At 36.5% G+C, this 16,914-nt stretch overlaps 1 protein-coding gene across 5 annotated transcripts in view; it reads left to right on the top strand.

The window, feature by feature from the left end:
* LOC111147960 (VPS8, CORVET complex subunit) overlaps nucleotides 1-16,914 on the top strand; it is a 245,202-nt gene that overhangs the window by 83,834 nt on the left and 144,454 nt on the right. For all 5 annotated transcript variants that reach the window (XM_022504289.1, XM_022504266.1, XM_022504272.1 and 2 more), the window contains 2 exons: nucleotides 2,832-2,921; nucleotides 6,093-6,144. In XM_022504289.1, coding sequence (XP_022359997.1) covers nucleotides 2,832-2,921; nucleotides 6,093-6,144 — 142 coding nt within the window. The remainder of the gene's footprint in view (nucleotides 1-2,831; nucleotides 2,922-6,092; nucleotides 6,145-16,914) is intronic.

Genomic DNA, 16,914 nt, shown 5'->3' with positions numbered 1-16,914 from the left:
AGCCCTGTTGAGCTAAAATATGGATGACTTAAAAGATCTTAGGAAGACCAAAAGTAGTAGTTTGTTGTTGTTGTTTTAATGTGCAAATTCACATAAAGTAAACAGCTTGGAGAAATGGTTCTTGTTTTCTTCCTGGAAGCTCTTTATGAATGGCTGTGAGATTGCAAAGTAAAGCCAGATCCTCTTTTATGTATTCCTTTCTGCTGTATGGGTAACTTGACATAGTTTTCATGTCAAGTAATAGTTCCAGTGATTTGAGAGCATGCTATCAATCTAGTTTTATTTACCTATCACCCATCACCAGTATAAGAGAAATTTCTCATTTCTTGTCTTCCCAGTATTTTTAGCTTTTCCCCAACACTATGTAACTATTCTCTAATCTTTTTTTTTTTTTTTTGGTTAAAACAATTTAAAAAATCTTCTTTTCAGTTTCCCTTCTCTCCATAGGAGGCCTTTTTCCCTGTGGGTTACTGCCCCATGTCACTCTTCCCAGTCACAGCCAGAAGTCTTGAAAGCATTGTTAGGTTGTACTTCCATTTTTCCCACATCCTAATAACTTTTCAGACTTGCTTTAGGTGGAGTCAGCAATGCCCTCCATGTCCACTATATCAAATCCAATTTTTCACATTTTACTTACTCTTTCTGTAGCATTTGTTTGTTAATTCAAGAAGTGTTGATTGTCAGGTTCCGAGGGGTTTCAGTGACCCTAGTGGACAACACTTACCCTCTCAGAGGCTTACATTTTAGCCCAAAAGTTTGAGAGTAAACAGATAAGGCAGAAGTATAAAAAAATAAGTGATGTTAAAAGTCAGGCAGTATATAGAGAATGTAAGACTATCTTAGATTGCTTAACTGCAGAAAATCTTTCTGAGGAGATAACATTGAGTCTAAAATCCAAATGACAAGAAGAAATCAGTAATGCAGAGAGATCCTGGACAAGATTGTTCCAGGTAAAAGCAACAACTAATGCAAAAAATAAAAAATAAATGCCTTGAATGTTAACATTACAGATAAAAGGCAAACAGGTTGAGAGCTTGGTTGAAAGAGAGATTTAGACCTTTCAGGGCAAGGTATAGATTTTCCCATTTTATTCTGAGTGCTCTGGGAAATCATTAAAAGGTTTTAAGCAAGATGACTCTGGTTTGCTTTAGGGCTAACAGAATGCAGCTGGGAACCAAGTACAGAAGAAGTAGGGAGGTTAGTTAGGCACGGGTCCAGGAGATGGTTGCAGTGAGATGGAGAGTGAGGGCCTGATTTTGGATATGTTTTGGCAGTAGGATTGATGTGCTGATGAATTAGATGGAAGGGTGTGGAAGTGTGGGAAAGAGAATTTAAGGATGATACTTAGTTTTTTGGTGTGAGATAAAGGTGGATAGTGATTCCTCTAAGAAGATTGGAAGAATGGGTAGGTCTAAGTTTGAGAGACAAAATCAGGAATTCTGTTTTGCCATTTTATTTTGAGATAGCTATTACACATTCAGGTAAAGATATCAAATAAGTGGTTGGATGTATGAGTCAGAGGGGAGGTAAATATGTTAGTCATCAGTACAGAGATGTATGAACATAGCACTGGATGAGAGAGGGTAGTGAGACGAGAGAAGAGGGCCCAGAATATGCTTTAGTCTACAAAGACTCTCCCATGACCCTTTGCTTCTGTTTTTCCTCTTAATTCTCTTGCTGCTCCTTATTCTCCTTTGCCACCCTCTCCTCGTCTACTTCAGCCCTCTTCCCTCGACACTGTAGTATAATATAGCCTTCATAGAAGCGGGATATAGGGTACACTGCAAATCGTCGCTGTTCCTCTTCTAAATAGTTTCTGAAATTAATTTCTCTCCAGCTTTAAACACTTCAAGCTTTTTGCTGCCTTGAGACTTTCATCTTTACTGCTTCAGCCTGCATAGTCCTTAGATTCCATCTCTGCTTTTGGCTCATATATGTGCATTCTTTTGGCCCTTGCTTAAATATTGCTTCCTCGGGGGTGACTTGAATATTCCATACACCAAATCAGGTTCCTTTGTAACACATCATATTTGTGAATGAATTAAATGTGTAATTGAGTATTTCCCCCAGTTGGAGCTCACAACATTTTTGTGCCCCTCCCTTCTTTTGGTTAGTGTCAAGATGAACAGTAATTCTGTAAGGGTAGAGACCAAGTCTGGGTTTGTCTGATGCTGGCAGTGGGCCTGAATATAGATGTTCAGTAAATAATTTGTAGAGCTATTGACCAAGGGTAAAATGAATATGGAAAAGGAGTGGATAGAGAAAAAAATGGACATTGGGAATGTTTAAAAGTAGCTATTGTATAATTAAAAGTAATATTGAACCTCCAACAACTCTTACCCTGGCATTGTGTTTGAGTACTGTTCTCCCTTGAACAACGTGATTTTGAACTACACAGGTCTGTTCATATGTGGATTTCTTTCAAAAAATACAGCACAGTAGTGTGAATATATTTACTCTTCCTTACGATTTTCTCAATAACATTTTCTTTGTCCTACTTTATAGTAAGAAAACAGAATACAATACATGTAATGTATGAAATAGATGTTGCTTGACTGTTAATCATTAAGACTGCCGGTCAGCTGTAGGCTATTAGTAGTTGGGTTTTGGAGGAGTCAAAAGTGATATATGGATTTTTGACTACAGGGGTTGGGAGGGGTCAGCACCCCTAACCTCCATGTTGTTCAAGGATCAACTGTACTTCAGTTTTTTTCAGAGAAGGACTAAGAAAAATTAGGGAAGAGTACTCGTTTTTCTCCACTGTTAAAGCTCTAAGGAAAATAATTGGTGAGACCGAATTGTATGGAATAACCAACTCTTCTTTTTTACAGGTAGTTCTCATGTGTTGGGAAAATCGTCTGTATGATGCTATGATCTATGTCTACAACAGAGGCATGAATGAATTTATTAGTCCAATGGAGGTAAGGTACTTACAAATTTGGACACATGTTTAATACTGTCTGTTGATGGCTTTTTCCTGTTATCCATTTCTTTTGAATGGTTTCTATTTTCATCCAGTCACTTAATTTCTTGTAGATTTATTATTAGACCTGCACCCATTTTAGCTTGGGACTTTAAGTACCCTTTAATTTCATTAATGAAATGCCAGTGCAGAAGGTATGAAATTAAATAAGTAGGTATTTAAATCCCAGGGAACAAATAGAATTAAAGGTAATGCTTGCCTGTTAGACTTTAAGTTGTTGTTGTTGTTGTTTTTTAAGATTTTTGATATTATTGTACGTTTTCCAAAATGTATAAGAAATTTATTTTATATACTTATTGTTTGTAGTAAATGTACTACTGAGAAATACTCTTTGTAGATACATTGTGCTGGAGGAAGGTCCTGATAATGGTGAAAGATCATTCTTTGTTAATTGCTGATTTGTTTCTTTTTCCAGTTCAGTGTTTATAGCATGCATTAGAATTTATTCTCCTTACCACTAAAAAGCATTTGGGCTTATTTTAAAAAGAACCAAATGCCATATCCATCTTGTTATTTGCCTTAAATTGAGGACAGAATTGTAGATAATGGATTGTGGATTTATATAGTACCTTGCCAGCGCATTGTTTTCTTACAATGACTAATTACGTGGCTCATCTGCGGAAGGCATCCAAGCAACTTTTTTTTGTTTTGCATATTTAATGGCCATCAAAACTGTCTCCCGTATTACTAAGCCAACAGGTATTTTGTGATATTCTAGGCTTCCTTAAATACACTTGACTGGGTAGGTGAGTATCACTCTAATTCAGTACTCCTCCAGTTTTGGTTGCACCTCTCTTCTCTTGGTCAGTTTCCAGAATGAGTGCCACAGCCCTCTTCCCCTGGTTTTGACTCTGATTGTGTGTCTAGTAAGTATTCCTTACACTTACCACCTCTCAGCTGCTTCCCCATCAAAGTCCAGTACTTCCCTGGAAAGAGAGGTCGGCTGCATCCTCAGTGAGGTCCAGGACCTCTCTGCACGTAAAAAATATGTTCTGTCTCATTACTAAACCACAATTAGGAAGAATTAATGCAATTTCTGTGAGATGCTCCCATTAGATGGTCCACTGAGGGAAAGTCCTGAGAAATTCCTAAAGAATCTGGGGAGACCCGTGGGAGGACAAAGGGTCCCCACATGGGCCACCAAATATGAGGCATCTCAATTATGGGGGTCTCCTGATCACATGGGGGCAGCCACAAAATGTAGGGTTACTCTGCTTGGATGGGGGCCTATGGTGTGGTGTCTGAGGCAAAAGACTTCACCTAAGAAAGAACAAAAGATAAAAGTTTATTAAATACACTGCAAGGGAGTGGTAGGCAAAGGAGAGACTGCGACAAGGCAATGGTGAGGGGCCACAGTTATATGGGGATATTTGGTGTTTCTCTTTTTTGGTAACCTTAGGAACTGTGCCTTGTTGTAATTGGTCAGTTAGGGCCGGTGGCTGTTTCAAGGTGGGTCACTTAATGAGACTGTTTGCACCACCTGTTTGCATTCTGCTCAGTAGGAGCTGTGGGCCCTTTGACCTTGATCGATTTCCATTGCTTAAGCCTGTTGCCCAAAAGTGGCCTCTACAATTTCTAGTTTGTCTCAAAATAATCCTTAGAAACAGATTCTGATTCAGTACATTCTATGGTGATAAAAATGATTGCGTGGTTTTTGTTATTAGGGCTTTTTAAGTTTTAGTTTGGTGTGTGTGTTTCATTCTTCAAAGTCTGGTTTGCATTTATACCTATACATCTCAGATGGACTGCTGAGCTCTTAAGGGTGACTTGTTTTGTGTTAAGAGAAGTTTTCAAGTTTGATGGTTTTCTGAAAGAGCTTATTAAATAGTGATTTGGATAGGTTAGCTAGCAATGGGAGGTTAAACCGGGCACTCTGTGATTCCTTTTTTATAATTTTTTGCCCACAGGGAAATCACTTGTCCATGTTTAGTTACTTTTGTACTTAAAGAGGTCTAAATTTTTTTTTTTTTAAAGATTTTATTTATTTATCTGACAGACAGAGATCACAAGTAGGCAGAGAGGCAGGCAGAGAGAGAGGGGGGAAGCAGGCTCCCCATGGAGCAGAGAGCCCGATGCGGGGCTCGATCCCAGGACCCTGAGATCATGACCTGGGCCCAAGGCAGAAGCTTTAACCCACTGAGCCACCCAGGCACCCCTAAAGAGGTCTAAATTAAAAGGTGCCCTGCCTCTTGGAAGTTTTCTAGGTTTTCTAGAATGACAGTGTCATCACATTTAAGATGACTGACCACAGTCTCTGAAATCTTTCCTTAGTTCTAGCTTTGGCTCCTTCTGAGATAAAAGTAGTACCTTGTGTTCAGAGGAGAAACTTTACTTCTAGCAATTTAGAGTGGAGGTGGTGGAGGGAAGGCTGCGAATTAACTGATCAAAGACAGCAGAAAAGATAAAGTTTATTCACACAAGTACTCGGAGCACTTAGTAAAGGGTACTTTACTGTATAGCCAGAACTAAAGGTACCAGTTTAACAAAATGTGGGGAATCGGGGAGGGACTTAGGGTTTCCCTGGGAAAGAAAATATGGATTGGTTTTGGGGGCTCTTTGATGCTACTAAACAGTTTAATTTGCATTTCCCAGTGTTAAGGGTCTGTCCTCTCCCAAACAGGGAACTCCCTCTGAGGAAGGCCAATGTAGTTTTGTTGTCAGTTTTACCATTTCCAGAGATTGTACTTTAGTTTAAATAATGTTTCCTTTTGTGTCTACTGTTGTTCAGATGTTTTCATTTTAAAGTAATCTTCATTACCATTTTGGTAGGCTATTAATCCCTTCACTTTCTTACTATTTTTTTTAAATAAAGCATTTTGAATAACCTAGGGATATTTTATATCAGAAATTACAATCTCAAGAAAGACCTTCATCTAACTGATATTTATTAAATAGTTTCTTTGAGTGAGGAATATGAGACCATTGTTTCCCTAGTGATCCTTCGATAATAGTTCATGGCCACATTAAAAGTCTTTATATATAATCTCAATAGCAAATACCTAATTCGGTCAGAGAAAGGTGATTAATAATATAAGATTCTTGATTATGTTTTTGAAAATGTAATTCGTTTTTGAAAATGATGGTGATTGTTTTCTTAATTTTAATGCAGAAACTTTTCAGAGTCATTGCTCCTCCTTTGAACGCAGGAAGGACGCTAACAGGTATTAATTTTCTAAGTCTTAATTTTTTCCCCCTTTTTATATTTTAAGATATTTAAATTTCATGAAATTGGCTAATTTAATGTATACAGTATGAATTTTGGTAATCTTACATAATCATATAACCACCACCGTAATAATCAAACTATAAAAAGAGCTAAAGTTCCTTCACACTGAAGTTTCTCCTTGCCCCTTTATACTCCAGCTTTCCCCCCCAGGCTATCCTCCAGGCAGTCAATGCTCTATTTTCTGACACTACTTGTCTTGTAAATGGACTCTTAACAGTAGGTAGTCTTTGGTGTTTTATTTCTTGCACTTAGCATAATGTTTTTGAGATCTCTCCATGTTGTTGCATCTATTAATATTTGTTCCCTTTTATTTCCGAGTGGTATTTCACAGGTTGGATATACTGTCAGTTGTTTATTCACCAGGAGATGGACATTTGACTTGCTTTATTTAGAGCTGTTCTTTTTTTTAAAAATTTTTTTTAATGATTTTATTTATTTATTTGACAGATCACAAGTAGGCAGAGAGGCAGGCAGAGGGGGTGGGGAGCAGGACTCTGGGATCATGACCTGAGCCAAAGGCAGAGGTTTTAACCCACTGAGCCTCCCAGGCACCCCTAGGGCTGTTCTAAGTAATGTTGCTAATACATGTGTGAACAAGTTTTGTTTCTAATTAAACTTAGGAGAAAATTATAGAGTTGCATGCAGTTGTAAGAAATGGCACAATAGATCATGTATACTCTTTACCCAATTTCTCCCAGTGATAACATCTTGCAAAACTAAAGCATAGTATCACAACTGGATATTCACATTGATAAAGTCGAGATATAAAACAGGTACTATGGTAATAACCATAGTATGCTTTATATTGCCTTTATCCTCCATCACTGACCCTTAGCTATGAATATGTTTCTGTGTGGACATATGTGTTTATTTTTCTTGGCCAAGTATCTAAGTGTGGAATGGAGAGACTATATGGTGAATACATGGTTTACTGTCTAAGGTACTGCTACTTGGTTTTTTAAAATGACTAACATTTTACATTTCTATCAGCAATATATGAGACTTCCAGTTGTTCCATATCCTTGCAAGCACTTGGTACTCTCAGTCTATAAATCTGAAAAATTTTAGCCATTCTGGTGGGTATATAATGGTTATCTTGTGATTTTAATTTTTATTTCCACAGTGGTTAGTGATGTTGAACATCTTCTCATGAGCTCTTGTGCTGCACCACCCCCCCCCCCCCCGCCCTGTATGTCTGTCTGTGTGTATTTTTTAATCAGTTAACTCTTTAACACTTTTTTGGAATTAGGGAGGAGGTATTCCTGGGCTTCATATTAGTGGGTTGTAAAAGTTCCAAGTGAAAGAGCCTGTGAGTTCTTTATGTAGTCTGGAAATGAGCTCTTTTTCAAGATTAGTTTTGCAGAATTTTTCTCCCAGTCTGTTGCTTAGCTTTTCATTTTTCTTAACCCTGCTTTTCATAGAACAACAGTTTTTAATCTTCATTAAGTTCACTTTATTCATTTTTTCTTTTGTGGTTTTGGACTTTTGGTGTTTAAGAAATCTTTGTCCAATTCAGTGTCATAAAGATTTTCTCCTCTGTTTTGTTTTTTTTTTTCTATAAATGTAATAGTTTCAGCACTTATATTTAGGTCTGTAATCCATTTTGAGTTAACTTAATTTTCCTATGGGATGCAAGGTAAAGTTCAAGGAATTTTTTTCCTCATAAAGCTATCAGTTTCTTTACCGTTTTTTTGGAAAAGATACCTTGTTTCCATTGACACCTTTTTTGTTTACAAAATTGGCAAAAATGTAATTTTGTCAAAAATCACTTGAGTATATAAGTATAGGTCTCTTTCTGTGCTCTTTGTTATGTTTCCATGATTTATATGTCTGTACTTATGCCAGGAATTTACTGTTCTGACTGTTGTAGCTTTATAGTAAGTCTTGAAATCAGGTACTTGATCTCCCAACTTTTTCTTTCTCAAAATTGTCATGACTAGTCTAGGTCCTTTGTCTTTACATATAGCCATTAAAATCAACTCATCGCTTTCTTTTAAAAAAACAGAATTTTGTTTGAGATTGCAGTTGACCCTGTAGAATAATTTGGGGGAGATTGCCATCTTAACACTGCTGAGTCTTCTGATCTATGAATGTGCTATGTTTCTCCATTTATTTTGGTCTTTTCAAGTCACTTTGGTTTCCCACGTTCTGCAAAAAGGCAGCTGGGATTTTTATAAGCATGCTTTGACTCTATAGATCAACTTGGCAATTATTGCGGTCTTAACATCATTAAGTTCTCCAATCCATGAACATAAGATATCTTCCCATTTATTTAGGTCTTGTTTAATTTTTTTCAACGATGTTTTGCAGTATTTCAGTGTGTAAGTCATATACTTCTTTCGTTGAATCTATTCCTATTTTACTAATTTTGATGCTATTATAAGAGGAATTGGTATTTTAATTTCATTTTTGGAATTTGGCATTTTCATTTCATTTTTGGAATGTTATTTGTGAGTGTATAGAAATGAAATTGATTATTGTTTATTGACCTTGTATCCTGCATTCTTGCTGAATTCATTCTAACTTTCTAAATGAATTCTGTAGAATTTTCTGCATATGTAAGATCATGTTTTTTTGTAAACAGAAATAGTTTTACTTCTTCCTTTCTAATCTGAATGCTTTCTATTTCTTTTTTCCTTTTTAATTGGCCTGGTTAGAACCTCCAATACACTATTGAATAAAGTGGCAAGAGTGGACATCTTTATCTTTTTCCTCATATAAGAGAGAAAGCATTCAGTTTTTCATTATTTTTATTTTATTTTATTTTAAAAGATTTTATTTATTTATTTGACAAAGATCATAAGTAGGCAGAGAGGCAGGCAGAGAGAGAGGAGGAAGCAGGCTCCCCACGGAGCAGAGAGCCCGATGTGGGGCTCGATCCCAGGACCCTGGGATCATGACCTGAGCTGAAGGCAGAGGCTTTAACCCACTGAGCCACCCAGGTGCCCCTCAGTTTTTCATTATTATATATGCTATATACTGTGAGTTTTTTGTAGATGGCCTTATCAGTTTGAAGAATTTCATTCTTTTCCTAGTTGGATGAGTGGCTTTAATATGAAAGAATTGGATTTTATCAAATGCTTTTTTCTGCATATATTAAGATAATCTTGTGGGTTTTGTCCTTTATTTATATGGTCTATAAGACTTGGTTGATTTTTATATGTTAAGCCAATCTTATATTAGGCTAAATACCCCTTGATATTTAGATATACACGATGGTGTATACATCTTTTGTAGATGCTGTTGGGTTTAGTTTGCTGTTATTTTTTATTTTTTGAGGATTTTTATGTCTGTATTTATAAAGGATATCCTTTAGTTTTATATTCTTTCCATGTCTTTTTCTGGTCCTAGTATGATGTATACTTGAAACTTGGTATAATGGCATCATGGAATGGTTTGGGAAGTGTTCTCTCTTCTGATCTTTGGAAGAGTTTATGAAGGATTGGTATTCTTTTTTAAATGTTTGGAAGAATTCAGGGGTGTCTGGGTGGCTCATTTTGGTTGAGCATCTGACTCTTGGTTTTGGCTCAGGTCGTGATCTCAGGGTTATGGAATTGAGCCCCAGGTTGGGCTCCATGTTCAGTGGGGTCTGCTAGAGATTCTCTCTTGCTCTTCTCTTACCCCCTCCCCCCAACTCATGCTCTCTCTCCCCCTTCCTCCAAAAATAAAATCTTTTAAAAAGGGGCATCTGGATGGCACAGTTGGGCAAGTGTCTAAATCTTGCTTTCAGTTCAAGTCATGATCTCACGGTCATGGGATTGAGCCCTGGGTTGGGCTCCTTGCTCAGCACAGAGTCTGCTTGGGTTTCTCTCTCCCTCTGCCTCTCTCCCCCACAGTCATGTGCTTGCTCTCTCTAAAATAAATAAATAAATCTTAAAATGTTTGGTGGAATTCATTAATGAAGCCATGTGAACCTAGGATATTCTTAGTTGGAAGTTTTTAAGTTCAGTCTTTTTGCTTATTATAGTCTGTTCCCATTATTTCATTTTGAGTCAGTTTTGGTATTTCTATGGGAATTTGTCCATTTCATCTATGTTATTTAATTTTTTGGCATATAGTGCTTATGGTATTCTTTTGTATTCTTTTATTTTTATAAGGTCAGTAGTGATTTCTTTTACTGATTTGAGTAATTTGAGTCCTCTTGTTTCTTAGTCTGTCTATCTAAAGGTTTGTTAATTTTGTTGGTCTTTTCAGAGAACCAACTTTTTATTTCTTTGATTTTTTTAAAAATTTCCTTTCATTTTTTATTTTAACTTTAATCTTTAATATTTACTTCCTCCATCTTACTAGTTGGGTTTGATTTGCACCCCCCTTTTTAAAAAATATTTTTATTTCTTTGAGAGAGAGCATGAGAGAGAAAGAGCACAAGCAGAGGAAAGAGTAGAGGGGGAAACAAACTCCCTGCTGAGCAGGGAGCCTGATGTGGGACTTGATCCCAGGAATCTGGGATCATGACCTGAGCCGAAAGAAATCTCAAGTAGACTCCATACTGAGAACAGAGCTGGACTTGGGGCTTGATTTCAGAACCTTGAGATCTTGATCCGAGCTGCAGTCAAGAGCTGGATGCTTAGTTAAGCCACCCAGGCACCCCAAGACTTATTTTGTAGCCTAACATAGGGTCTGTTCTGGAGAATGTTTTTATGCACTTGAAAATAATGTGTTGAATCTGTTTTGTTGTTGAGTAGAATGTTCTGTAGACGTCTGTAGTTGACTTAGAGTTTTGTTTAAGGTTTCTGTTTACTGTTTATCTCTGCTAATTGTTCTATCCATTAATGAAAGTGGATTAGTGAAGTCTCCAAGTATTGCTGTTGGATTATTTATGTCTTATCTTACAAGTTTGCTTCATTTTATTTTGGAGCTTTCAGTGCTTCAGCAGGCAGCTCACAATTCTGCCTTAACTTTTATTTTGCTTGTGCAGAGCCTCAAAATCTGCCGTGAGTAGATTAGGGCTTTATCAGGTCTTTCTTGGATATGTGTACAGCCCTATCTATACACATGTCCTTCTGGAGTTCTAGAAATAATGTTGGAGCTTTTTAAAGCCCCCTGCAGACTCCCATTATCCAGTTTTCCTTTTAAGTTTTTTTGTTGAGTTTATTAGTTCATTCTGATAATACCACCTCTGGCACCTGTAAAGTTAAACAGTTGCACTGATTGTTTTTGAGAGAGATCCTGGGGAGGAGGTGGGTTCCAGATAGTGTTGTTTGTGTTGAGTAAGCTCTGAGTCAGGACAAAAAAAGACGAGCCTTGAGAATGGAGCTTTTAAGTGAGCTGCCAAATAGGTCACATATTTACAGTCCTCTGAGGATGAGGCTTTGGGGAGTTCCAAACCCATTTTGTTCCCTCAAGTGGCCACTAGGTTACTGGTTTGTACCAGGCTGTTGGTTTTCAGAGCTCTGGTAAAACTGGGGAAAGGGCGATAGGATAGATAACATTAAAATGTCATAAAACTCACAGAAATGAAGAATACCTTTGATGGGCTCATTAATAGACTGGACATAGCCAAGGAAGGAACCTCTGAGCTTGACGACATAACAGAAAGTTCAAAAACTGAAAAGCCAAGAGAAGACGACTAAAAATAGAACAGAACATCCAAGTGTTCTGTGGGAACTGTGGGACAACTACAAAAGGTATAACACACACATAGTGGGAATATCAGAGGGAAAAGGAAGAAAGGAACAGAAGCAGTATTTGAAGCAATAATAACTGAGGATTTCCCCAAGTTAATGTCAGACACCAAACCACAGACCCAGGAAGAGAACACTAAGCAGACCGAACAGCAAAACAAAACAACAACAACAACAAAAAACAACCTCACACCACACTTATGCATATCATATTAATACTGCAGAAAAGAAAAGCTAAAGATTCTGAAACAGACCAGAGGAAAGAAAGAATTTTACTTTTAAAGGAGCAAAAATGAGAATTACATTCAACTTCTTAGAAACCATGCAAGAAAGAAGAGAGTGGAGTAAATATTGAAAGTGTTGGGAACAAATATTTAAAGTGTTGAGAGAAAAAACCCCTATCAACATAGACTTTTGTACCCTGTAAAATTGTCCTTTGAAAGTGAAAGACAAATAGACTTTTTCAGACAAACCAAAATGGAGGGAATTTGGTGCCAGGAGAACTCTTACAAGAAATGTTAAAAGAAGTTCTTTAGAGAGAAAGAAAATAATATAGGTAGGAAACTCAGATCCAGGAAGGAGGATCAGAGAATTCATAGGTGAAGATAAAACAAAAGCATTTATTTTTCTTACTCTTTTTTTTCCCAAAGAATGTAAAATGTACTGTAAGTATTGCAGCTTTTCAGAATGCCATCCTTGTCAGTAATGATTATTGATGCACAGCAGCTTATTTCCTCAGGCCTGTGGCTTGGCATCCAGATACACAGTCTTATTCACCAGCAACATGGGTGCTGTTCCCAGCCAGAGATTTTACGTGACTCTAACTTGAACAGGACTGTAAAGTAGAGCAGTTCCAATGCCAAAAACATAACATAGAAGTGACACCACCATGGAATCAGGCAGGCAGATTAGAACACATGGCCTTCTGGGCTTCTACGGTATAGCAAAATTTGGAGTCCAGTTTCCAGAAAAAATAAACACAAAACAAAACAAAAAAAATAATTTTTCTCCCCTGATCCTTGGGATGTTTTATGGATCTGGAAGCTTTGCGTTGCACGTAGGAAACAGTTTTGGAAATTTAATTCACAGAGGAGATAAGGACAGGGAATGAACTTGGTTCTTCCCCTACTCTGATGTTTGCTAAACATGGTGGAGGGGGGCGGTGGAGAGAGTTTTATCTCCTTGCAAAAAACACTGGGCTTTGGGGGCAGAGGACTGGACATGGATGGCTGTTAGTGCCCCATGCTAAGTTGGTCTGCAGAGACCTGGGCTTTGTGAGGGAAATGATCTTCCTCAGGAGGAAACTTGATTGACAAGCAGGGAAACTATGAGTACTAGAGAAAGCCCAATCTGGTCCCCCTCCAGCAAGCCACTGCTGAGGACCCTAAGCTTTTTACTGGAAAAAGGGGGCCTTCTCAGGGGTGCTCAGTCTTTTCAAAGATAATAGCATGACAGCCAACATTTAGAGGAATGAGTGTGCTGCCAGAACTCTGGAATCCTGCAGAGAAACCAAGAGCTTAGCTCCAACAGTAGTTTCTAGAAACATGCCCTCTGGTTTTCTTGGGATGTGCCCCCACTTTGACAAACTGCTCTGCCATGAGCCGCTGCACATGGCATCCTCTGAGCATGAAGCAAGGGATGCTGCAGTACTGGGGCCTGGACTACAATCCTGGGGTTTAATTGGAGGGGTGTGCTCTGCCCTTAAGGCTGCTGAGGTCATGAACCCACTCTCTTGCATCCTTCTGAACACAGCAGATACTGATCACACCACAAACAACAAGATTCAAACAGTTTGGTGTAAGAAAACCTCTGTTTTTCTTATTCTTAATTCATTTGTCAAATAATAGTTAAAGATAATAACAATGGATTTGATAGTGTGTGTACATATACTTGTGTGTGTATATGTTTATATATAAATGAAATAAATGACTGCAAGGACACAAGGTACAGGAGGGAGGAATTAAGAGTATTTTGTTAGTATAAGATAGTTATACTACCGGTGAAGCATTATAATGTTATTTAGAAGTAGATTTGGATTGGTAGTAAATCTGTGTTGCAAACTTGAGAGTAACAACTAAAAAATGGATGCATAATTGATATACTAGGAAAAGGGAAAAATAGAGTCCTATAAAATGTTCAGTTAAAATCACAAAAGGCAGAAAAAGTGTTGAGGACAAAAATAGGAATAAAAAATATGGACAAGAAGTAGAAAACAGTGATAATATAATAGATATTAATCCAAATATATATCAGTAATCACTTAAAATGTCCATAGTCTAAATATACCAATTAAAAGAGATTATTAACATGGATCCAAAAAAGACTTAACTAAAACTTGTATATAAGAAACCCATTTTAAATATAAAGACATATTAAAGAAGCAGAAAGATATACCACAGTTAACCCAAATCAAAAGAAAGCAGGAGTAACTATATGAATTTCAGACAGAGCCAACTTCAGAACAAAGAAATTTATCAGGGATAAAGAGGGGCATTATATGATGATTAAAGGATTAATACTCTAAGAAGACATAACAATCCATAATGTGCATGCACCTAATAATAGTGCCAAAATACATGAGGTAAAAACTGATAGAATAGTGAGGAGAAGTAGATAAATCCATTATTACAGTTGCAGATTTTAACACTCCTGTATCAGAAATGGACAGATCCAGCAGGCAGAAATTAGTAAGGGCATAGGTGAACTCTGCAGAACCTTCATTCAACTGGATATTATTAACATCTGTGAGCTACTTCATCCAACAATAACAGATTACACATTCTTTTCAAGATCACATGAAACATTTACTAATAAGATAGACCACATTCAGGGCCATAAAACACAGTTTAAGAAATTTAAAAGAACAGAAATCATACAATGCCTGTTCTCAGACCACAGTAGAATTAAACTAGACAACAAGGGAAGGAACACTGGAAAATTCAAAAGATACATAGAGATTAACCAATATACTTCTAAGTAACACAAGAAACAAAGGAGAAATCTCAAGAAATTTAAGATTCTTTTTAATTAAATGAAAATACTCATAATATGTAAGATGCAGCAAAAGCAGCTCTGAGGGAAATTTATAACATTAAATGCATAAAGAAGAAAAGTAGAAAGATTTAAAATCAATACTCTAAGGCTTCTACTTCAGGAATTTAGAAAAAGAAGAGCAAATTAAGTCCAAAATGAGCAAAGAAAAGAAATAATAAACATTGGATCATAAATCCATGAAATTAAAAACAGGAAATCAATAGAAAAAAGTGTTGACTTTTTTTGAAAATCTGTTTCTTTGAAAAGATCAGTAAAACTGATTAACCTTCTAGTCATGCCAACAAAGAGAAAAGACACAAATTACTAATATTAGAAATGAAAGAAAAGACATCAGTACAGATCCCATGGATATTAAAAGGATAAGAAAGGAACATTATGAATACCTAGGTATCCACAAATTTGATAACCCTCATGAAATAGACTTATTCTTTGAAGGATACAATTTGCCAAAGCTTACACAAGAAGAAATTGACAATCTGAATAGACCTACATCTATTATGGAAATTATGGAAACATACATCAATTATGGAAATTGGATTAATGATTAATAACCTTGAACAGAAGTGCCAGGCCCAGATGAGTTTCACTGGTAAATTCTACCAAACATTTAGGGAAGAAATTACACCAATTCTCTACAATCTCTTCTAAAAGGTAGGGCTAAGGGAATATGTATAACTTATTCTGTGAGCCCACTTAATGCCCTAATAGCAAAAGCAGACAAAAATATTATAGGGAAAGAAAAGACAAGTGTCTCTCATGAGCGTAGATGTAGAAATCCTCAATAAAATATTAGCAAGTTGAATACAAGAATGTATAACAAGAATTATTCACTACAGCCAAGTAAGACTTATCCCAGGTATACATGGCTCCTTCAGCATTTGAAAATTAATTAATGTATTCCATCCCATCAATAAGGAAGAGAAGAAAAATCTCATGATCATAATAACAGATCCAGAAAAGGCATTTGACGAAATCCAACACCCATTCACAAAAAAATTCTCAGTAATTTAGGAATAGAGGAAAATGTTCTCAACTTGATAAAGAACATCTGTTAAAAAAACTACAGCTAACATCCTACTTAATGGTGAGAAATTTGAAGCTTTACTACAAAATCAGGGACAAGGCAAGGATGTCCCCTTCTCACTGTTGCTTTCAACATCTTACTAGAAGTCCTATGTAATACAAAAAGACAAGAAAAGAAAAAGAAGGTTATATAGTTTGTGAAGGAAAAAGCAAAACTGTTCCTAGGTGGCATCATTTATATAGAAAATCTGAAAGAATTAACCAAAAAACTCCTGGAACTAATAAGCAATTTTAGCGAAGTTGCAGGGTGTAAGGTTAATATACGAAAGGCAATTGCTTTACTATATACTTGCAATAAATAAGTGGAATTTGAAATGACAAACATTACCATTTATATTAGCCCCCTAAAAAATGAATGACACATGTATAAATATAACAATATGAACAAAATCTATATGAGGAAGACTACAAAACTGATGAAAGATCAAAGAACTAAATAAATGGAAGGATATTCCATGTTCATGGAATGGAAACCTCATTATTGTCAAGATGTCATTTTTTTTTCTCAACTTGTTATATAGATTCAGATGTAATCCCAATCAGAATCCCAGGTAAGTTACTTTTTGGATATTGATAAACTGATTCTAAAATTTATATGGAGACACAAAAGACCCAGAAGAGCTATATTGAGAGAACAACAGAGCTGGCAGACTGACACTATCCAAGACTTAGTATAAAAGCTACAATAATTGAGACAGTGTGGTACTGGCAAAAAAAAAAAAAAGTAGAACAGAATAGAGAGCCCCCAAATAGACTCCCATAAATATAGTCAAGTGAACTTTGACAAAGAAGCAAATACAATGCATTGGACAAAGGTAGTCTTTCCAACAAATAATGCTAGGACAAATAGACATCCATACACCCCCCCCCCAAAAAAAGTGAGAAACAGAATTTACACCCTTTACAAAAATGAGTCCAAAATGGATTTTAGACCTAATTATAGA

The sequence above is a fragment of the Enhydra lutris genome, unplaced genomic scaffold (assembly GCF_002288905.1).
Source record: "Enhydra lutris kenyoni isolate GAN:26980312 unplaced genomic scaffold, ASM228890v2 scaffoldscaffold2, whole genome shotgun sequence".
NCBI classification, from domain to species: Eukaryota; Metazoa; Chordata; class Mammalia; order Carnivora; family Mustelidae; genus Enhydra; species Enhydra lutris.
This window is presented reverse-complemented; position numbering and strand designations above follow the sequence as displayed.